Source organism: Protomyctophum parallelum (genome assembly GCF_964188405.1).
Source record: "Protomyctophum parallelum genome assembly, chromosome: 19".
NCBI lineage: Eukaryota > Metazoa > Chordata > Actinopteri > Myctophiformes > Myctophidae > Protomyctophum > Protomyctophum parallelum.
In genome coordinates, this window is record NC_139717.1 from 34,017,969 (window position 1) to 34,042,023 (window position 24,055).

General features: G+C 44.1%; 2 protein-coding genes across 4 annotated transcripts in view; both read right to left on the reverse strand.

Annotated features, from left to right (window-relative positions):
• fynb (FYN proto-oncogene, Src family tyrosine kinase b) overlaps positions 1 to 24,055 on the reverse strand; it is a 95,622-nt gene that overhangs the window by 55,875 nt on the left and 15,692 nt on the right. The gene's annotated exons all lie outside the window — the stretch shown is intronic.
• LOC310876930 (organic cation transporter protein) overlaps positions 18,922 to 24,055 on the reverse strand; it is a gene marked incomplete at both ends in the record, with an annotated part of 37,032 nt that continues 31,898 nt past the window's right edge. The window contains 1 exon segment of the mRNA XM_083790579.1: positions 18,922 to 19,108. Within this exon segment, the coding sequence (XP_083646705.1) occupies positions 18,922 to 19,108 (187 nt within the window).

Sequence of the window (24,055 nt, forward strand, 5' to 3'; positions counted from 1 at the left end):
CGATACTTCCAAGGGAGTGTGATCTAGCTGTGCATGCACACAGGCGCGCGCGCACACACACACACACACACACACACACACACACACACACACACACACACACACACACACACACACACACACACACACACACACACACACACACACACAGTCTAGACAGCACAGAGGGATGGGCGTCAAGACCGATAGTAGAAGATAAATAAATACAATCCAAATGTATCTACTGGTCTACTATGGCAAACTGTAAAATCATAAACATTGAAGCCTCTACGACTGAAATGTGTCAGCCTCATGAATCAGGTTTTCTGGGGCAGTGCAGAATCTCCGGATGAATGTAAAGTGCCTTGGATATAAAAGGCGCAATATAAATAAAACCATAAAAAAACAACAAGATAAAGACCTCTGCGTGAGCATGTCACATGTGCAAAAATGTATATTGCACTATAAATTTGCAGAAACCGTCATAGCTATATGATGTTTTGGAGTCAATATCATGTAGCTTTAAACACTTTCAACCTGGCACCAATAATATATTGTACTTGTAATATTGTAGATGAGATTTTGTAAAAATCTTCAGAGGTCTTCCTCAGAGGAGCCTCAACTAGACCAGAATGTACCTGTTCTGACTGACAGCAAGGAGTCTCAACTAGACCACAATGTACCTGTTCTGACTGACAGCTGAGTCACAATGTTTCTCTCCTGACAACCGGACTACATTAACTGTCGTCCCTATTCACGATTCTAGCGAGAAGCCAACATTCGCATGGAAATAGCAGATCTACAAACTGTTTTTGCAATCGTCTTAATGATTGATCGATCATTAAAATAAACATGCTCTGAAAATGCATGTGTCTCACTCACCCATCTGACCACTTAACTGCCGCGTTTAAGTGATGAGATGGGCGGGCCGCGAACACTTTCCAGAGAAGTGTGCCCTGATCCAGAAAAGCCACCGGTGTAGAGGGAAAACAATGCATATACCCCTGGGGGACACCGTCTCATTCTAAGTATATTAACACAGAGAACGGTGTGTCTGGGGACAGGGCCACACAACCCACCGGTATAGGCCTCTTTCAGCGGCATGTGATTGATCGTTGCCGTGTCACAGCACGGATCGATAAGAGGGAAGGGAGGTGATGTGGAACCCAGCGAAGCCTGTCACTCGCCTGACGGAGTGGCACTAATCTCAGCCAGCAGAGATCGATGCATCTCATCCATACACAGATACACCACAGATAGCACAGTGGAGCACTGCTTCCATCCGCCACGGGGTCATCAACTGGTGCAGCCGTAGCCATATCGCCTCAAAAGTGAGGCGATATGGCTGTTGAAAAGAATCGTAAAGCAAAGTTCCTTTCATATCTTACCATCTTTGTAACAGCTTACAAATACACAGTATATAAATATATAGAGTTTACTAGGGCTGACCTCGATTAGTCGAATAGTCGACAATATTTACAAAAATATTGTATTATTCCACTAGGTCTGTGGGGGACATAAACACATTTGAACATCTGACTGTTCAAATCTCCAATGTGCATCTGGAGTGTGTCTGCCTGTGTGGCAATGTGCCACTGCCTGTGACTTGAATCGCACAGTGTGCTGGCCTGATAGACTCCAGAATCTCAATCTCACCTGCTGTGCTCAATCTGGCTAATGACAAGCCTCTCAGTTGTTAAAAAAAAAGATTTTTTTCTTTTTTTTGCTTAGTCGACTATTAGTCGACTAACAGCTAATTTATTCATCTATCAGTCGACTATATAATCCTTAGTCGGGGACAGCCCTAGAGTTTACACAGTATATATTTTATTTGACTTGATTTGAAGGAATATTTGGAATAGCCGACCATTAAAACTGTAACTACAACCAGAATTGTGTTACACCTGTAAATTAGAGTAGTTGAAGTTGATTACACAGTACACCATGAAGTCCTGACTGAGTGTCAATGTACAGTATTCATTTGAGAGCATCTGGTTACATGTTGTAAACTTTCAGAGTTTAGATTAACGCAGACTGGCAGTGGTCACTGTAATCCTATACTGTATGGGCTGGGCAGAACTATTTCAATCATCTTTCTTTTTACTTTTTACGCCACTACAATTATTTGAAAACTTGATTTCCGGCCTCTTGAAAACAGCCATTGTGAGCTTGTAGATCTGTTATTATCTATTTGAAAACTAGAAATGGGTACTTTTGGTACTTTACCAAAAGTACCCATTATTAATTCCGGACTTTTACTTGTAACAATAGAGTATAGAGTATTTCTATATTGCAGTATTGATACTTTTACTTAAAAAAAGAAATGCAAGTACTTTTTCTGCCACTGGTACAAGTACAGGATTTACCCCCAATCCAACCCTGCCGGGAGGCATTAGCTACCGTTGAGACATACAAAAAGATAAGATTCTTATTTTTGTATGTCTCGGCCAGGGTCTGAATCCCCGATCTCCCATGCAGTCTCAGGGCGGACACTAACCACAAAGCCGCTGAGCTGGTCAAATAACAAGTGGCAATTGTCCCCTTCGGCCACCCCTCGCCCGCTGATCAATAGATCAATGCATCTATACATAGACACACACACACACTATACATCACAGAGTCCATTTGGAGCAGTGTCACTGATCGTCAGCATCTCCTGGTCTTGCAGTGTTTCCGTGCTGCATACCACAGTATGCAAAAAGCATCCACCAAATGGCATGATGTTGGTTTCACTTTGAGTCAATACACAAATCACACAATGAATGCATTTGTCCTTTTAGACCAGGGGTTTTCAACTGATTGTGAACCAGGGACCACCACCCTGACTTATATCAACCTGCGGACCACTGTTGTGTTGGGTGGGGATATGGGCTAAGATTAGTGCTTTTGTAAGTTAACACTTACTATGCGTATACATCCCACTGTTTCTACTACTGGTAAAATGTCCTAATAATAATGACTCAACCAGACAATCCGGTGCACTTCCCCCTTCTTGAGATCCCTTTTTCTGTTGAATTTCTTGAACTCCAACTTGTCAGTAAATGTACCCCCAAAAATATATGTAATTCGGCTCGGCTACATTGAAAATGAGGGCTTGCCCTCAACTGTATTTTGGAGTATAAATAAAGGTGATGATGGTGAATTGGCCGCCGACCCCCATCTGAAAATATGTTGTTCCAGGGACCGCCCCAGAAGCAAAGGTTTGAGTTAAAAACATTCGCTCTGAAAGAATATATATTCAAAGATTTACACTACATTTCACGATTTTTTGAAAAATAGCAGACCTACAAGCTCATAGCCAAACACCAAAAGGGGTTCCCGCCCAAAATTGGTTAAAGTCTCTAAGCATTTACTGGGTGTGCGGTCGGGTAAGTCACTTTGAAAGAGGTCATCTCTAAAAGAGAAAACACCAGCACTCACGGAACTTTTGTCGGCATGGTAGCTGCAGAGCAGCAACAACGAACACGTTTCAACCCTCAAGTCTTCATCAGCGTTGAATGCTACAAACGTAGCATTCAAGTGTCACCTTTTATGGTTTCCCTATAGGTGCAACAACTTGGTCTGTACCATGTGAACAAACATGACATCATAGCATACATAGCCAACATATATCAACAGTGCAACCTTAAACAAATTCAGAGACATCATAAATAACGGACAGAGTCCTTGAATACATTTACATTATACATATCAGAATATCAGGGTTATTTCATGTAAAGGTTCAAAAAGTTAGGCCAGCATAGAAAAAAATATATAATATACACTGATGAGGCACATCTGACTAAGTCCTTGAAAAGGAGGTGGATTTAAGGGACTCTGTGAGAGAAATCTTAAAATACCAATCACATTTCAGGCAACTAAGGCGGTTCTCTTCAACACAATGTACACAACACTTGAGTTGACTCATAAAGAATGTCTTAAGTTAGGGTCTCTTCATAACACTTGTTCAATTTTGGTCCACCCCTCTGTTCGAAGGTTGTCATTTCATCTACATGATCAAGACAAAGGGACACAATATTTCCCTTTAGACGGTGCAAACACAACAGCAACTAATGTTCTGATGTATTTCACACCTTTGAAACTGATTGTGATTGGGGTTTGGGGGCTCATTACGGACCAGGACCATAGTAATGACACAGAGCAGTAAGTAACCAGACAGTGGCCTTGAGGTTAGAGTGTCTGCCCTGAAAGTGGGCGGTCGGTGTTCGATTCCCGGCCAGGTCATACCAAAGACCGTAAAAATGGGATCCAATGCCTCCCTGCTTGGCACTCAGAATCAAAGGTTGGATTGGGGGGGGTCAAATCTACTAATCAAATGATTCCCGAGCGCGGCACGGCTGCGGCTCACTGCTCCAAGAGATGGGTCAAATGCGGAGAACAAATTTCACTGAGGTAACATGTGTGACAAATCGTACGACTTTCTTTGACTTTCTTTAAGCCTTGCCGAGCCCATCTCCTGTTTCTGTAGCGGGAGGCAGCTTGATGTACAAGTACACCCCCTGGACATGATGTACAAGTACACCCCCTGGACATGATGTACAAGTACACCCCCTGGACATGATGTACAAGTACACCCCCTGGACATGATGTACAAGTACACCCCCTGGACATGACTCTAGTATGAGGCAGGGCCACAATCCAAACCTTGATGCTGAGTGCCAAGCATGGATCCCATTTGGTATGACTCTGCCGGGCATCGAACCCGACCTCTCAGTTTCAGGGCGTTCACTCTAACCTAACCACAAGGCCACTGAGCTGGTCAAGAGCAACGGAGACTCTCGTTGGGAGGCGGGGAATGGCTGCGGGGGTGAATTAAGCGAGAGCCTCGCAAGAGCAATGGAGTCTCTTGCTTATAATTCACCCCCCGCAGCCATCCCCACCTCCCATCAAAACTGGGGCTGCGCAGCACAGCAGGTGGCTTCCATTAAGATCAATAGACACGTAATGTGTGAATACCTCAAAGGTCTGTGTGGTGCTGATGCAGCAACTAAAGGGCAGCCTTTGAAAAGCGGCCACAGGGAGTTTATGAGAGATACGCATTTTAAAGCACAAGTTGGAACTGAAACGAAAACGGGTTGAAACTGAGATGCGACGTGAAGACAGGAAACAGCCAGTGGCTGTATAATGAATGACACACACATGCATAATATGTACGTATACCTCCTCTTAATAATGCAAATATGAACCTGCTCTATGCTTGGTTGCATGCCAGTGTCACAGAATGAAACCTTTTGGCTTGTGAAACCAGAACGCAACCTAGAATACATGAAGCATGATCCTCTCCTCTTGCTTAATTATATTCATAGCAATAATATTACCCAAAGCTAAAAGTGTTCTTCTTACACCTGATTTACACTTAGCTGCACGCTGGTATCTCACAACCAAGTATAACTCAGGCTTTAGACTCCTGTGGCACTTGTTATAATTCATTTTGGATTAAGTGTGTCGGCTAAACACCTGAAATGCAAATATGATACTCTTGATCACAATTTAAAATCACGTGCAGCCTAGTCATTAGAACTGTAAAGATTGGTGTGCTCTCCTGGCCAGCTGTGCAAATTGCTGGACATCCCAGGGTAAGATCCAGGGCTTAATTAAGCACTACCACCACCTGGCCACTAAAAACCTAACGCTGTGTCCTACTTAATAGTGCTGTAGACCGATCGCACAACAGAACACACTGCTGGTATTTATACCTTATTTATTACATGGCTTGGTTGAATGCTTGATTCTGATTGGTCAATCGCTTAATTCAGCGGTGAGTTATCTCATCATAATGACCGCTCCGCTGTATAACTGACCTCTGCCTAATCAAACCCTCTGAGCACCAGCTGTGTGGCTGCGCCCCGCTTGATTTACTGCTGTTTCCAACATGACAGCCATGTAAACACACACACACACACACACACACACTAGTAGTGACACACAATGTCATTTACAGCTAAACATTACTCTCAAAAATGATTTTGAAAACATTTGAGCGAGAAATAGACGAAGCAGGACACGAAAATGGATTCTATTTGATTAACTCACTTCCTTGTTTTCCGACAGTGCTGCAGTCCTGCAGCTGGCCAGACGCAACCAGCGCGAACTTACGGAATACTTTTTTTGTTGTGTTTTGGGTCAATGTATCTATGTTAGGTAGCCATGTAATAAGCAGGATAATATCTGGCTAGGTGGTCATTGTCGGGATATAATTCACCTTCAGTGTGTGTAACCACCTCAGCTTCGCCTTGGTGGTTAAACTCCCTGTCGGTGAATTATCTCCCGACAATGACCACCTAGCCAGATATTATCCCTTACATATTTCCATCATAAATATGCATGTTGGTGAGAAGCCAACGGGGATGATTTCGAAGCATCAGGGATGGGATTTGTTTTACCCACACTGTTTTCCTTCAGGATGTTAGCGTTTACGCCCATATTAGTTGAGTTCATTTAAGTTGCATCCTGCGCCACGTGTGCGTGCATATATGTGCGTGTGTGCGTGTGTGCGTGTACGGTTGTAATGCACGTAACTTGAGAACCGTTTGACCCACTGACTTCACATTCGACACACGCGTTCCACACCCCCACAGGGAGTGCAGTGCCGTAGGTCGGACCAACAGTTCTCCAGAACCACCACAAAAGGCTCTGGTCAGGCTCTGCCAGTGGGCCTAATGAGGCCAACTCCTTTCACCTGGGCCAGGCTCTGCCAGTGGGCCTAATGAGGCCAACTCCTTTCACCTGTGCAATTTCCAGCCTCTGCCTCAGCCAATTGAGGCTCAACCGATCAGGCTCTGCCAGTGGGCCGAATTGATTGCCAAGTACACTTTTCACAGTCAGTTTGCCCACTTCACACACAGGCACATACACAGATCTCCATGTACTATACTATAAATGCGCCACATCACAACCGTTTGCCCCACCGACTTGCAGTGCCCGGCCTCGAATCTGTCGGACCCACGGTTCAACCACTGGAGAGTTGCCAGTGGGCCTAATCAGCCAAAGTCCCCTCACCTGTGCAATTTCCAGCTTCTGCCTCAGCGGGTATTATTAGGTTCCCAAGTTGCATCGTTCTCAAGTAGGCCAGTAGCCGACGGGCACGTACAGGGCTAGTAATGATAAAACACTGAAAAAAGCTAATTGGAGCCTGTGTTTTACTGATCCCCCCCCCCCCCCCCCCAATGTGAGCATTATCTCACAACTTTGAGGAACGGATATTTGTGCCCATCTGTGATTTCACACAGGAAGTGGCGGAGGGGCCACTCAACCCCCTCAAGATAAAACGTGAACACAAATGTCTCAAACCTAAATCACAAGCATAAAAAACACATAATGAACGTAGACATGCGAGTCAGTCTCTAAACGCTTTGCTCACCTGGTGAGGATTAAACAGCCTTTGTCGCTGAAAATGGATGGAAGCAATTCGGGGATTTAAAACAACTGCAGGAACACTGCATAGACTTTAGGGCAGTCACATTGGTAGGCTGAGATCTCCCAATGTCTGCCAATGCGAAAGTAGGCTACACACACGCTGTCTTCAAGTTGCAATTGGCCTGTTGTCATAACCCATCTTATTCATTATCAGAGCAGGAGCCTGTAGCCAACACACTGCAGAGGAGCAAACAATGCGTATCACTACACACGCCCACGCACGCACGCACGCACAGTGGGGGTCCCACCGCCTGTTTCTCCAGCCCCACCAGTGGCAGTAAATCAGCTGGGGGGGTACAGAGGCAGGCAGGAGTCAAAGCGCTGGTGCTTCAGTAAGTAGCACTAATTCCTTCAGGACTGCTCATTAAAGCTGCTGGCTTGGCCCCATGAGGACCCTGGGCCAACATATGGCCACAGTCCTGCAGTTGTTATCCAACCCCCCAACCAGCTAATCGCTGGGGGAAGAAGTAGTCAGATTGTTTTACTGGTAAAAGTAAAAGTATGTAACACAGTGTAGAAATACTGTTATTATAACACATCCTGTATAATATTTCTTGAGTAAAACTGCAAAGTATTGGCATCAAAATAAACTATAATCCTTTCAACAATTATTGCAGCTTGTGTTCTTTGCTTTTGCTGTTATGTGTTTTATATGTGTTTTGTTTTCTTTAAGTCATTCATGATGTTAACGTGTCTTATTGTGATTTTTGTCTTAATTAAAAAACATTTGATAACAAAAAAAAAAACAATTATTGCAGCTATACCAAGCTCACAATCTACAAGTTGTGAGCTTGTACAGTATATCAGCTATTTCTGAATAATACGCTTTCAAATAATAGTAGTGGAGTGAAAAGTACAATATTTGCCTCTGAGAGTGAAAGTATAAAGTATCGAAAAGTGAAATTTCCTCAAAGTTTACTGTACAGCACTTGAGTAAATGCACTTAGTTACTTTCCACCACTGGTCATAATACTTAATGAAACCACATCACAGCAGAACTTCCAAACATATGGAGCACAGACGGACACCATTACAAATTTACACATACAGTACTAGCGCGCGCGCGCGCACACACACACACACACACACACACACACACACACACACACACACACACACACACACACACACACACACACACACACACACACACACACACACACACACACACACACACACACACACACACACACACACACACACACACACACACACACACACACACACACACACACAGCTGGACCTTCCGTCACGGTGGAGGCTGCTGCCCATTATTATTGACAGGCAGGACAGCGCCAAGAGCAAAGAGGAAACTAGCTAACAACAGCGACATCAAAGAGCGTTCTCCTCCTACTTTAGCGCCCTGCTGCTGTGTGGGGGCACCGTTTAACGACACAGCCCTGCAGCAGTCACTTAGCCATTCGCTTAACCATGTAAACCCTCTAGACTTTAGCAAATTAGACACGAGTTGGTTCTGTACTTGGAACGCTTTTTTCCCCCTCCAATCTACAGTACAACAAATCTCAAAAATAGAATCTACGAGCTTGTACTGTAGATCGGCTATTTTTGGCAAAGGTTTCCCCCCGGAATATGGAGGCTGGGGTTGGAATGGTTAGCCTCATTCCTCAAGGCTGTTTATGAATTACACACAAGGCTTTTAGGAAATCACATAAACTGTATTCTCTGTATACAGGTGAACATGTTTATAATAATATAAACTGTATTCTCTGTATACAGGTGAACATTTATAATAATATAGCCCTGAAACATGACTGCCATGATGATTATCATGACAGTCATGAAGTAACTGCATCCTGTTTTTGGCGCTCCCTGCATTTACAAAATTTCCGTATATATAAACATTCTGATTTCAAATATAAAGTACTCACAATTTGTCCCACGGGTGTTAGTTAGTAGCAGCACCAGCGATTAGAATTGCTGCATCCCACGTTGTTTAATAAAAAGCTTTTTTAACCGAGCGCCCCGGCTACTTTTTTCAAACGGGGTTCGTTTGGGAAATCCACAGTTGCACACCGGGAGCGCACTCGCCTATTAGTCTGTATTGGCAGGGCGGTCAGCGTACCTATATCGAACACACAGAGTGCCACCCTCCTCCCGACCGATAGGGGCGCGTAGTTGAAAGCCAATGGCAAAATAACAGCTCGGATAAAAATGCTTTTTATGAAACAACGCGGGATGCAGAAATTCTAATCGCTGGAGCTGCAACTAACTAACACCCGTGGGATAAATTGTGAGTACTTTATATTTGAATTCCGAATGTTTATATATACGGAAATTTTGTAAATGCAGCGAGCGCCAAAAACAGGATGCAGTTACTTCATGACTCTCGTATGAATACGAGAGTCATGAACCATGGCTAATAATAATATAAACTGTATTCTCTGTATACAGGTAATAATGTATTGAAAATGTTTCCAACCAGTCTAAGAACCAGCCCAGCACTACATTGTTGTTGACTTATAGATTTAGCCCTCTCTCTCTCGCATTGACCTCCAACCCCTGGAACAGGTTTTGCCTCCACAGCCTTTTAGTTTGTGCGTGCGTGAAATGTGTGTGCCACTGTGCCATGATTAAGAGTACATGTGGGGTCCACATCTTGCCCCAGTTGAGTTGAACCACTACTATATGACGAATATACAAATGTAAAAGCTCACAACACGTCACCAGGCGATACGTTGTGTGGGCTTGCAGATCGGATATTTTAGATATTTCAACATTTTGAATAGATGTGGTTAAGAGTAAGGCAACTGTGCCTGCAAGCTTTCAAATGCAACGGGCGTCAGACCAGGCTAAGTCCCAGAGAAAAGGAGCCTTTGTTGCCCTGTGCTCAGCCATGTCCATAATACACCCATCCGAGTGTGAAGCCGTTAGAAGGGCCTTGCTTCACTCTCAGATCCCCCCCCCCCCCCCCCCCCCCCCCTTCAAGTCTGTGTGACAATATACCTGTCACGTCACTCAGCAGGCCGGAGCAGTATAAGTCTTAAGCTTTGTCAATGAAGAACTGCAGCTGCCATTGTCCCCGAGGACACGACGCCTCCCATCCGTGCCTTTTCAAGCTGGCCGATACAAATCGACGTGCGACGTGCCATCTGGCGGCCTTTGTGCATCGCATTCATGCACGGAGACGGAGAGGTCACCTAGACAGGTACACTTTTCCAGGGGGTCCCCAGATAAATTATTGATCTTTAAACAAAATGGACTTAAAAACTATTTGAAAGAATATATATTCAAAGATTTGTGCCACATTTTCACGAATTTAAAAATTCTACAAGCTACAAGCTTGTAGCACACCTACAAGCTTGTAGATCTGCTATTTTTCAATGGCTAAAGTATAACGTAATGCTTAAAACACCAGAAGGGGTTCCCGCCCAGAATGGGTTAAAGGCATATGCAATGACTCAACTTAAGTAACTTTGATTTAGATTAGAATGTATGTAGACATAGCACTCTATACTATAGTATACACATAGGCTAGTTTAATTATATAGATATTACCATGTTTTTGTTCTTGCTTACTGTAAATTGCTCTGGATTAAGAGCGTCTGCTAAATGCCTAGGATGAAGTCTCACTCTCAGCTAAAATGGTTAATGAAACCACCTGGTCGGTGGTTAGCTTAACGCACAGCCACACACACCACATGGACACACACACACACACACACACACTAAGTGTCCCTAGATTCTGCTGCTACCCAACTCCACATCCTGTATGCAAAGAAACAGTGCATACACACACATACATACATACAACCCCACCCAGCCAAGTTCCTCTCTCTGCACAGACATAATGCATAAAGCTCTGTTACTACCGCTGTCAGACAAACCGAGGAAATGGCAGATTGCACGGCAGCATAAATACCCTGCACGCACACACACACGCACACACACACACACACACGCACACACACACACACACACACACACACACACAGTGAGCCCAGCATCTGCGTGTTTTGGGCATGATCTGCAAAGGTGCATTTGAACGCTGAGGACTTTATGGTGCAGTTCGTCTCCATTATATAAGTGGGGCTGGGGAGGTTAACAGATGAGGGGTTAACCACTTATAACGTGGCTGTCGGGTGGAAACCTTGCATGTCCAGAACAGTTACTGTTCAGAAAAAAAAGAAAGAATAACCTGTGCTCCAATCGATCCAAAATTATGTTGTCACAAGCTCTTGTTAATAGTTTTCATTGTTCAATATTTATGAATCTCGCAGACAGATATAACCACTTTAATTTAAAACATTTTTGCAACCTAAATCGCAATGCATTTTGAGCTTATGGTTTTGTTATTTTGGCACGACACCATTCATTAACCAAGAAACATACAACGTTTAAATGTTAAATGTTTTTGCCCGACAGCAACAATAATACTACGGTAAATGGTGAAAAACAAAATCTAGCTTTAGTAGCTTATAAAATCTTTGAACATTCTTGCCTACTGTATAACGACCTATGGACAAAATAGGGACTCCAGGTTCAAAGTGGTTAAGGGGAGTGTGAGATCATAAAAGTGCTGCCTGCCAAACACCACCGGTCTTCTCTGGGCCAAAGCGCTGCTCTTTCATCTGCAGATATACAGTAGGGACGGAGGGATGAGAGATGGAGAGGAGCTGCATGGGATTCTGGGAACATCAAAAGGTCTTTCTCTGGAGCCGGGGATTAGACGTATAGAAGCAGGGAGGCGTTCCATTAGTGCGTTGCGCCTTCCTCTGGTGTCCTCCTCTTTCCTAAATACCTCCCCTATTACTTCCCTTTCCTCTCCTCCTGACCTCCACTCTTTACTTCTTACAGCCTCCCCTCCCCTCCCCTCCCCTCTCCTCTCCTCTCTCCATGCACCGAGAAGAAACAGATAAGCTACATGTGTACGTGTGATGCACAATTTTCCCGCATGCACGCATGCGCACGCACACGCACACACACAGTAATACAGATGAAGAGCCCCGTGATGCCGCTTTCTGGGATGCAGGCCAGTACCGTTAACTGTGAGGTGAAAGACCTGCTCAGGCAGGAGGACAACTGTTCTGCATTTCACTTTTATTTAAAACAATACTAACAGGAGAGTTTCTTTTTATAGAAACTATATAAAAATAGTCTGTTACAATTAAAAGGTATATATTTGTTTTTTGCTTTCCACTGACCTTACTCTGTTTTATGTTGTTTGATGTTTTTAGTACTTTATGTTGACTTTTATGTCGTTTGATATACTTTGTATTTTTTATTTTATTTTCTGTAAAGTGCGCTGCACTCGTGTCATAAAAGGTGCTCTATAAATAAAGTGTATTATTATTATTATTAAAAATGTGATTTGAGTACATGGTACAAGTAAAATATACTTAAGTAAAATAGCTTGTAGAAAAGTGGTAAATATTTAAAATATGTTTTGTAATCAAAATCTGCAAAGTAACTATAACTAAAGCTATCAAATGATTGCAGTGGAGTAAAAAAAGGACAACATTTGCCTCTGAGATGCAGTGGAGCAGAAGTATAAAGCATCAAAACATTGTACACTTAAGCACAGTACTTGAGCAAACGCACATTACTTTCCGTGCACCACTGCAAGCGGGGCCTCAAACCGATGACTATAGAAACTCCACCACCGTCCATATACCCTGCATCTGTCAGAGGCACCACAAAGGTGCTTTGATGTTTCCCAGCGATGGCTTCCCTCTCTCAGTGGGCCTGTTGTAAGTGCTTCAGCACTGCTGCCGCTCTGCCGCTGCTAATTTGCTGACGTCTACCCCTCTTTTTTCTTCTTCTCAAACACAGCATTCTTGACAGCCTTTAAGTTATTGCTGAATGTGTGCTCTACTGAAAGAGCCAAGAGGGAGCTCAGCTACTATATATCGTGGCTTGTCATGTCAGGCGGAAACCTTGTATGTCCAAAACGGATGGAAACGAAATAAATAAACTGTGTTCCAGTGGATCCAATGTAGTCATTATGTAGTCACAAGCTCTTTTCATTGGTTAATATTCATGAAACCCACCACAGACAGACTTATAACAGCTTACAACCTGGCGTCCCTGTTTGGGCCATGGAATTACTGGCGAAATGCATCCACCGGATCCAATGTAGTCATTATTTCAGCTCTTGTTAATACTTTTCATTGGTTCAATAAAACCCACAAACAGATGTTAACCACTTTCAACCTGGCACACCTAGTAAGGCATGTCATTATATGCTCATGATACGATGATGCATTTGCACAACACTGTCATAGAACTAAGTATAAAACAGGGTATTAATAAATACAAAAGATAATATTTGGACATACAAGGTTCCTGCATGACAGCGATAATAAGACAGACTATGACTAGCTCTATAGAGCTTGAGGAAGCGTAACCACTCTTTCACAGAGAAGGGATGACATACTGTACTGTAGGTCGAGTCTATTTACAGTATATGTTGTTTTCGTTGGAAGCACAGGTTACCTTCAGCTAGCCTATACACTACGTATATGCACACCTGACCAGCCCAGGCATCATCTTTATACTTGTTTTTTAGTTTAGTTAACTATGTAATCGTGCATTTCCCGTCAGTGTATCACTCAAAATCCCCATACATGGGGAAAGCCCCCACACAGTATATGGTGCCCAGGTATTGTGACATCACGTGACATCATCAGGGATGAATAATGTAACCTGCTGTCACACAATTAAGCCCATATATGGAGATCCCTGATGTCATCAATATTAGTATATGGATATATGTCAAAACCTGTTCTATGTTGAACCTTCCCCATCCATCCTTCCTCTTCGATGTCTCCCTTTTGACTGATACCTGTCCATTTAAACTCTAGACTAGATAGGTAAATGGTAAATAGTGCATTTATATAGCGCCTTTATCCAAGGCGCTTTACATAGAGTGTGCATTACATTCACCCATTCACACACACACATTCATACACCGATTGCGGCTGAAGCCATGCAAGGCACCAACCAGCACATCGGGAGCAATTTGGGGTTCAGTGTCTTGCCCATGTAGACAGGAGGAGCCGGGATTCGAACCGCCGACCCATGGATCATTGGATGACCTGCTCTACCTCCTGAGCCACACAGTCGCCAGGCCTGCCCCAAAATTATTTGTGCAGATGCGCCCGGCAGCCGTTCTCAACAGGCCCGAGAATTAAGGCCAGGCCCCTACCTGGGCCAACATCAAACCCTGTGCACTCAAGACACTGCCCCGCTGCCACCCTTAACTCTCCTTATATGGAGCTGACTGGTTCTGACATTCCATATGTTGATCTGACCTCATCAAACCCTGTACGCTCCATATATGGCCAGTGCACGGGCGAGGTCGCTTCACGCCCTCAGGTGTCTTACTGGTGGTATTATAGTGTTATCGTTTTTTTGCTACTACTAGTGTCACTACTTCTCTGTACTTGTTCACTACTCTTAACTTACCTGTGTCTTTGTTTCATCCTTATTGCGGTGCTGACAACGGAATGCTCCTTGGGATTAATACAGTTCTGTCTGTCTCTGTTTACATGCAACATCGAACCAGACTCAAGTCCATGACATTGTAATGACGTCTCTGTGTGTTAAGTACACAAGCTGGCTGACTATAATGCTGCAATGCTGATGTTTTGAGGTGGACTTATGATGCAGAGAGCTTAACCACTTTCAACTGGCATCCCTATTTGCCATTTCCCTAAACACTTTCCGAAAACAGTCCAAGTTGTCACAGAATTAAGTATATACAGTACTGTGTACACTATACAGTAGGGCTTAAGTGGCACAGGGAACCTGGATTCATTCTGCGTAGGCTCTACAAAGACTATACAACTCGTTGCACAGAGCGGCTCATTGAGAACCGATTGCTTTGTCGAGTCGAGGCCACCGAAATGCCAGCATTAGAGTCAATGGAAAGGGGCGAGGTTTAAGTTAGCCACATCGCTGCACTCCCGCGCCGCCTCACTGGTGTCCCGAGGCCGGTACCATCGGGCAGAACCACTGGCCACAATGGAGCCCCAGTTCCAGGGCTACACCATGCTGACATTTCAGCAAATAGCTCCGCAGCCCACACCGCCACGCAAGAACGAGACGAGAAGCGACAATCGGTGACTCATTTCTGTTTGTCACCGACCACAATTGCAAACCTCACATTTGCAAGCTCATGCAGCTTGCGGGTGAGCGTACACGTGCGCGCACACGTGCGCACACACACACACACACACACACACACACACACACACACACACACACACACACACACACACACACACACACACACACACACACACACACACACACACACACACACACACACACACACACACACACACACACACACACACACACACACCTTATGTATATATTTCACATTGCCCAGATTTATTTCCATCTTTCTTGAAAGTGCTATGATGGAGCTCATACAACAAGCAATTTCACCCACTTTTCTGCAGCAAGTTGTTCAATTCAATACAATGCAATTTCGTTCTAGTACAATGTGGACTGGATGTAGCTAACTAGATGTAGCCAGCAGCAAAATGAGCCTGCATAAATGTATGAATCCGAATGTTGGACGCTCAGATGATTCTGGTGTCCTGGGAGAATCCTGTGTGTTCACTTGTCACTTTTACACTAAGCCACTGTTAAGGAATTCAACCAAATGAAAGCTCCTTACCACTTAGAGCTGCTGGTACAGTAGATTGCGGTTTTATTTATTTATTTACTTACTTCACAATGTGTCTCCTTTGTCTACTGACTGGGAGGTGGGACACCCCAACAATGGCCAACATTGCAGAAGAGCGAAGTCAGCTAGTCTGCCAGACCTGGCCTGGCAAGGCCAGACTAATATCACTGCGTAGATATTTACAAACAGATTCCATGACGTCACAGCAAATAAGTCTCACTTTGAATAGTGGGCTCTAATTGGTCACGCACAACTCTGGGGTGAGCAAAATGAAATTCAAACTGAGGAGTGCCAGACCCTCGTCTCGACCAGAGATTCGACTGGTTTCCAGTCAGTGACCAATATGACACACATCGGACAAACGTCACGTTCAGGATCTGAACCCGAGTGACATTGTGAGTAGATGATGGCACGTGTGCTGGCTCACTGAGGCACCGCTCACATGCCCAGATCAGCAGAGTGTGTAATGCATAATGCATGCTGATGGGACCACAACGGAATCAAGCCTTCAGGGCTTTTTGTGTTATCCTTTGAGCATTATTGTAGAACTGTTAGTACCCCTGTACTTTTTGCAAACTGTTAATAAAGTATTAATCAATGAATAAATGCATGATTTTACACTTAGTTGCGCGCCAGTGTTGTGCGCCGATCTACAAGCTTGCAACGTGTTGCAACGTGATGATCGAGTTGTGAGATTGTACATCTTGTGTACCATTTTCTTTGGGTTACAGTGCTGTAATTACACAGTGTAATTCAGGCATAAGGCTGACCTGAGGTCGGAAGGCTGTATATAAGTAACCTCACATGAGAGAGCCTGTGTACAGCACAGCACATACAGTACTGTCCAAGCCCCCTGGGACTGCATGGGGAGACGCATTGCGCTGATGCTCACGTTGCATTTCATGCGAACCCACCTCTCACTGAGAGAAGGGCCTCCAGACATCTGAGCAAAAGCTGTTTAACCACATGAACCCTAACGTTCCAACTCTGGGCATGTCATATAGGCGAACAATCTGCATAAATATACAATCTATTCTACAAGCCGAGTCACAACATGTCACGTTATATAAGGAAATACATATTAAATAGTAATGAAGGGGGGGAAAAGGAAGTGGGCCAAGTATAGATCCCTGGAGAACACGGGTCAATGGAGTTTATAGGGCTTAATGCATGCAAGCCTTTGGTCGGACATCTTCCACAAGGCCTTGCGGAAGCAGCAAAATCACGGTGACTTGGGTCAGAGGTGACAGTGAGGCCTGAATCCAGTGGTGTAAAGTATTTCTATATTGCAGTATTGATACTTTTACTTAAGTAAAGAAATGTAGTACTTTTTCCACCACTGGTGAGTAGTGACGTGGTATGCCTACCACATGGCACAGCTGCCACTAGGATTAGAGACGCCAGGGAGAACAGTGGAGACAGGGGCCAGGTCGCACACAGTACAGTAACCCTGAACACTTCAATTGATCCATCCAATGTAGTTAATTTGGCACAAGATTTTGTTAATATTGGTTTGATATTGATAAAACCCACAGAAAGACTTTCACTGCACTTTCGTAATTTTGAAAAAAAAAAAAACAAGAAAAAAACTAAAACAGGGTTTTTGCCCAACAGCAATGATATTAAGATAGTATAGAGCCGGGCAAAGGGAAGGGAATGGCAGGATTTAAGCCTTGCATGGACAGAGAAAATGAAGGGCTCATAACCAGTACACGATTGACTCTATATAGTATACCATCACTTTAGCTTTTAATCTGGTTTTTATCATTATTTCCTCACCTGTCCTATGACACTGCAGCATACCAGGGAAAGAAATATCAAAATCATTCACAACAGGACAAAGAAAGAAAACAAAGGGTCATGAAATACCAAATATCTTAGATTTTTAGAAGTTTGAGCCGCTGACTACTTCCACAATCACATTCGTGAATGAACAAGCCAGGAAAAATAAAAAGAAGCATGGGATACCCTAATTTACAAGATGCAACAATAAAGACATCTTGAAGTTTGAAACCGGCAAAAACTCCAATCCACCACAAGTACACACAGCACGATGCCTGATTGCCCAGTGTTCATTATCCATTTGTACAAAATGGACTCTTTATGGGGGTCCAATTGGTTATGACATGTTCCATTAAGTGTGCAGTCTGTGTAGTGCTGCTGCAGTAGCAGGTGAAGAGATGTTGCGGTTGTGGACAGCAGGAGTGCCTGTGGCAAATACTCTCAACTAGTGTTGGCAAGCTGGCCAGAAACCATGTGGCTTTCCACAGTATGTGCATGTGTATACTGTGTGTGCACGATGCGTGTAGTGTAGATGCATGTGTGAATGTTCCCCTTGTGCAATGTGTGTGTGGTTTTCTGCATGTATTTGTGTTTACTGTGTGTGTGAGCGTGTGCGCGCGCGCTCGTATGTATTACAGTATGTGTGTGTCTGTGCCTGCTTTGTGCACTGCATGCACATGAATCCGTCTGATGCAACTATTTGCTTGGGGTTACACGTGTGTGTGTGTGTGTGTGTGTGTGTGTGTGTGTGTGTGTGTGTGTGTGTGTGTGTGTGTGTGTGTGTGTGTGTGTGTGTGTGTGTGTGTGTGTGTGTGTGTGTGTGTGTGCGTGCGCGCGCGCTGTGTTGTGTGTCAGCAATAATTAACCAGTTTCAACTTGGATTTGGGCATGTCATTATTATAGGTGAAAGCTATCTGTGAAAATGATCAAACAAGAGCTGAAAAGCTACAAGTTGACAATGCGTTGCGTTGTGAGCACTGAGCAGCCTTGTAGATTGGCTATTTTCTGCCAAGATGTTTAATAGAGTGAAAACAGACACGTCTAGCATAGAGCCCTGAGGAACTCCGCTACAGGCTTACCTCTGGTTTTCAGCAGTTCAGGATCTTTATTTTCTCCACATTGCTTTGTGCGCTGCCAGAACACAGGCCCTGAACACAGCCAGAACACAGGCCCTGAACACAGCCAGAACACAGCCAGAACACAGGCCCTGAACACAGCCAGAACACAGCCAGAACACAGCCAGAACACAGCCAGAACACAGCCAGAACACAGGCCCTGCAGGGACACACAGAACAGGCCTGTCACAATTACCTCATCGTCTGATCGCAATTATTGCATTATTTTTGCACAACTGCCAGAATCGTTTCCATTCTTCTGTATAAATAGTTGACACATATTTAAATGTGTAAGTAAATGTTCTACAGTAATTGCGATTATTGCTTATATTTAAGGTATGTGTCACATCTGCGATTGTTGTTTACAAAGCTTAAAAGGCAAACAGAAATGTAATTTCAATTTCTATGTTCCAATGTGTAATGCCAGAACGAAAACACAGTGAAATTGTTAATCGCAATTATTTTCATATGGTCTGCTAAAATGTCATGATCGTGACAGCCCGAGTTAAACACTCAATTCATCACCATCCCATCGAATGAACCAGTGTCTCTGTCAGCCTACCCAAATACATACAGTACTGGTCTCACTAATCTGTAGGACTATACACTTCCCTTCATGTAATAGCACTTGTCAACCGGTAGTGGTCCTTCCCTACCACAGGGAGCCACCTCCAGTTGTGCTACTGTAGTTAAATTATACTCTGGGCTGAAAATAGCCAATCTACAAGGCAAGTTCACAACACATTGCTTGTCGTTTGGCCAAATGTTTGCTCCAGAATACAATAGGGATGTGGTTAGAATAAATTAGAATAAGTTCCAGAATGCAGCTTTAATCCAAAACATATAGCCTATGGCCTCATTTATTCTCTCTGCAATGCTCTCTAACGCTCTCTCCACCCCCTCCCCCTCTCTCTCTCTCATCAATAGCAGACTGCATGGTGCATTAGACTAGAGAACTCATTCATTCCCTTTCTGAAGACTGAGCCGGACAATACTATTATGAATCGAGTACAACAGGCTCTGATGCAGACCTCAGGTGCCACGTGTGAGCTGCAACTACTTACTACAATCTGTGGATTCCACCCCAAACAAAGTGCAGCAATACAATTCACACGGAGTACAGCTCTAAAGCTCTGATAGGCACTGACTGTTATCTCTTCTGAAAATAAATACGGTAAATACAAACTATATATACTGTATGTGTGTTGTTTTCTTTGTTTTGGGGTATTTGCCACTAATGATTTTTCTTATTTTATTATGTGTACAGGTATATGTACATATATTTGTTACTTCATTATAATTTTGGTATTTCATTTTAGATATGATTAACAAGTTAACTAAGTGGCTAGACTACTGATATTTGTGAAGGGCGGGGGGATTGAGTGTGTCCGCTAATGATGAATGGGTATATATGTGAACTGCTCTTTCTTTATATAGGCACCTTTGTCTCAATGGTAAATTGTTTATGGATATTGTCATTATTTTATTTGGTAGTTTGGGGTTCAGTTTAGCTCTGGTCCATAGCCTTACTGCTTCTATGATTCTGCCCTACAGTAAGGCTCTGCTACTTTCGCTTTTAAATCTCACATGGAATTCAGACCAGCCTCTCCTCTTTAGCGTAAATAAAAAGAACGTTTTTGCTACTCACCAAAACAAAGGCGGGTTGTGTCATTAGAAAGCCTACTTTCCTTAGTGGGAGCACTCTGAGCCCCCCACCACACGTATAAACGGTACTTTTTGGCAAAAAAGGGATTTTGTTTCCATCGGAAAAAAATACTTTTAGTTACTCCAATGCACCCTCTACCGATATTGCCCAGAGAATTGCCTCATAGAGAATATTTTTCCTCCGGTGACTGGACTGAGAAATGGACATTTCTAATACTAAACCATGCAAGAATTATACTTGGAACTTATGATACCTATGGTGAGACTGTAACAATTAGGGGTTACATTCGATTGATGGACTGGACTCACCGTTTCATTATTCTATTATTCATCCATCTGGTTTGTTTACTTGTTGATAGGCATAATTGATGTACATACTGATGCCAGATTGAAGCATTCAATATCCTTTTGGAGGGCCGGATATCTCACTTTATGTTTGGGTAATGTTGTTTGGATTACTTATCCGGGGTTTGTCGATTTGGGCTCAACAGGTTCCACTACTGGGACGTCCGGGTGGTGCAGGATAAACTCCCTGCCCACCACCATGGAGCATAGACTCCATGGAGCATAGACTCCATGGAGCATACTGTAGACTCCATGGAGCATAGACTCCATGGAGCATAGACTCCATGGAGCATACTGTAGACTCCATGGAGCATAGACTCCATGGAGCATAGACTCCATGGAGCATAGACTCCATGGAGCATAGACTCCATGGAGCATAGACTCCATGGAGCATACTGTAGACTCCATGGAGCATAGACTCCATGGAGCATAGACCCCATGGAGCATAGACTCCATGGAGCATACTGTAGACTCCATGGAGCATAGACCCCATGGAGCATAGACTCCATGGAGCATACTGTAGACTCCATGGAGCATAGACTCCATGGAGCATAGACTCCATGGAGCATAGACTCCATGGAGCATAGACTCCATAGAGCATAGACTCCATGGAGCATAGACCCCATGGAGCATAGACTCCATGGAGCATACTGTAGACTCCATGGAGCATAGACTCCATGGAGCATAGACTCCATGGAGCATAGACTCCATGGAGCATAGACTCCATAGAGCATAGACTCCATGGAGCATAGACCCCATGGAGCATAGACTCCATGGAGCATACTGTAGACTCCATGGAGCATAGACTCCATGGAGCATAGACTCCATGGAGCATAGACTCCATAGAGCATAGACTCCATGGAGCATAGACCCCATGGAGCATAGACTCCATGGAGCATACTGTAGACTCCATGGAGCATAGACTCCATGGAGCATAGACTCCATGGAGCATACTGTAGACTCCATGGAGCATAGACTCCATGGAGCATAGACTCCATGGAGCATAGACTCCATGGAGCATACTGTAGACTCCATGGAGCATAGACTCCATGGAGCATAGACTCCATGGAGCATAGACTCCATGGAGCATAGACTCCATAGAGCATAGACTCCATGGAGCATAGACCCCATGGAGCATAGACTCCATGGAGCATACTGTAGACTCCATGGAGCATAGACTCCATGGAGCATAGACTCCATGGAGCATACTGTAGACTCCATGGAGCATAGACTCCATGGAGCATAGACTCCATGGAGCATAGACTCCATGGAGTCTATGCTCCATGGAGCATAGACTCCATGGAGCATAGACTCCATGGAGCATAGACTCCATGGAGCATAGACTCCATAGTGCATAGACTCCATGGAGCATAGACTCCATGGAGCATAGACTCCATGGAGCATAGACTCCATGGAGCATAGACTCCATGGAGCATAGACTCCATGGAGCATAGACTCCATGGAGCATAGACTCCATGGAGCATAGACTCCATGGAGCATAGACTCCATGGAGCATAGACTCCATGGAGCATAGACTCCATGGAGCATAGACTCCATAGTGCATAGACTCCATGGAGCATAGACTCCATGGAGCATAGACTCCATGGAGCATAGACTCCATGGAGCATAGACTCCATGGAGCATAGACTCCATGGAGCATAGACTCCATGGAGTCTATGCTCCATGGAGCATAGACTCCATGGAGCATAGACTCCATGGAGCATAGACTCCATGGAGCATAGACTCCATGGAGTCTATGCTCCATGGAGTCTATGCTCCATGGAGCATAGACTCCATTGTGCATAGACTCCATGGAGCATAGACTCCATGGAGCATAGACTCCATGGAGCATAGACTCCATGGAGCATAGACTCCATGGAGCATAGACTCCATGGTGCATAGACTCCATAGTGCATAGACTCCATGGAGCATAGACTCCATGGAGCATAGACTCCATGGAGCATAGACTCCATGGAGCATAGACTCCATAGTGCATAGACTCCATGGAGCATAGACTCCATGGAGCATAGACTCCATGGAGCATAGACTCCATAGAGCATAGACTCCATGGAGCATAGACTCCATGGAGCATAGACTCCATGGAGCATAGACTCCATGGAGCATAGACTCCATGGAGCATAGACTCCATAGAGCATAGACTCCATGGAGCATAGACCCCATGGAGCATAGACTCCATGGAGCATAGACTCCATAGTGCATTCGACTTGGCCGGGCGCTCCAACGAGCACAATTGGCCGTGTTCATGGGTGGGAAGGCGAATGGGGAGGGAGAGTTGATTTCTGTCGCTGCATTGATGTTCCGTACAGATGGTCAGGGCGCCTGTTCAGGGGGGAGTAGAACTGGGGAGGATAGCGTGTTCCTCCACATGCGTTACGCCCCCCTAGTGAGGCTCTTAACTGTCAGGTGAAAAGAAGCTGGTGGCTTGAAGCTCGGGTATCGGAGGAGACCCGTGACCATCTTCATCCTCCCAATGACCTTCTGTGGGGATTTGCAGGGATGGACCACTAAGCATATGGCATATTATCAAATTGGGTATGAAGGGGAGAAAATATATATTTATTTTACTTTTTGGGAGGGGCTCGGGGTGTTCAGTAGCATAGTCACCTTATTATTCATCTCTGTAAACAAAATAACTCAGATCTTATGTTGTACTTACTTTAAATCTGTCATATTACCCAAGGAATATGATCTGTGATCATGACTATTACTGTGTCTACCTGATCCTGGGATATCTTTCAGTGAAAATCTCAATAAAAAGATTTATAAAAAAAGAAAATAAATTAGTCACCTCAATTCGTGAAAAGCCCCCATATTCTGGTAACATATTGGTATTGTTTCCTTGAACTTATTTATAGCATCGGATAGACTTCTACCAAGGACATTTTTGTCCAATGGTGACTGAGTAATCAACTAATTATCAAATGATGGTAGACTGAGATGTTCTGATTTGAATGCCATAAACCAGAACGAGGTCACCAGAATATGACCAGAATGGGTAACAACACCACAAAGTCTAACTAAACAAAATTACTCAAGGGTAGATGGCAACTGTACATGTTTGTTTCCCACAGCCATG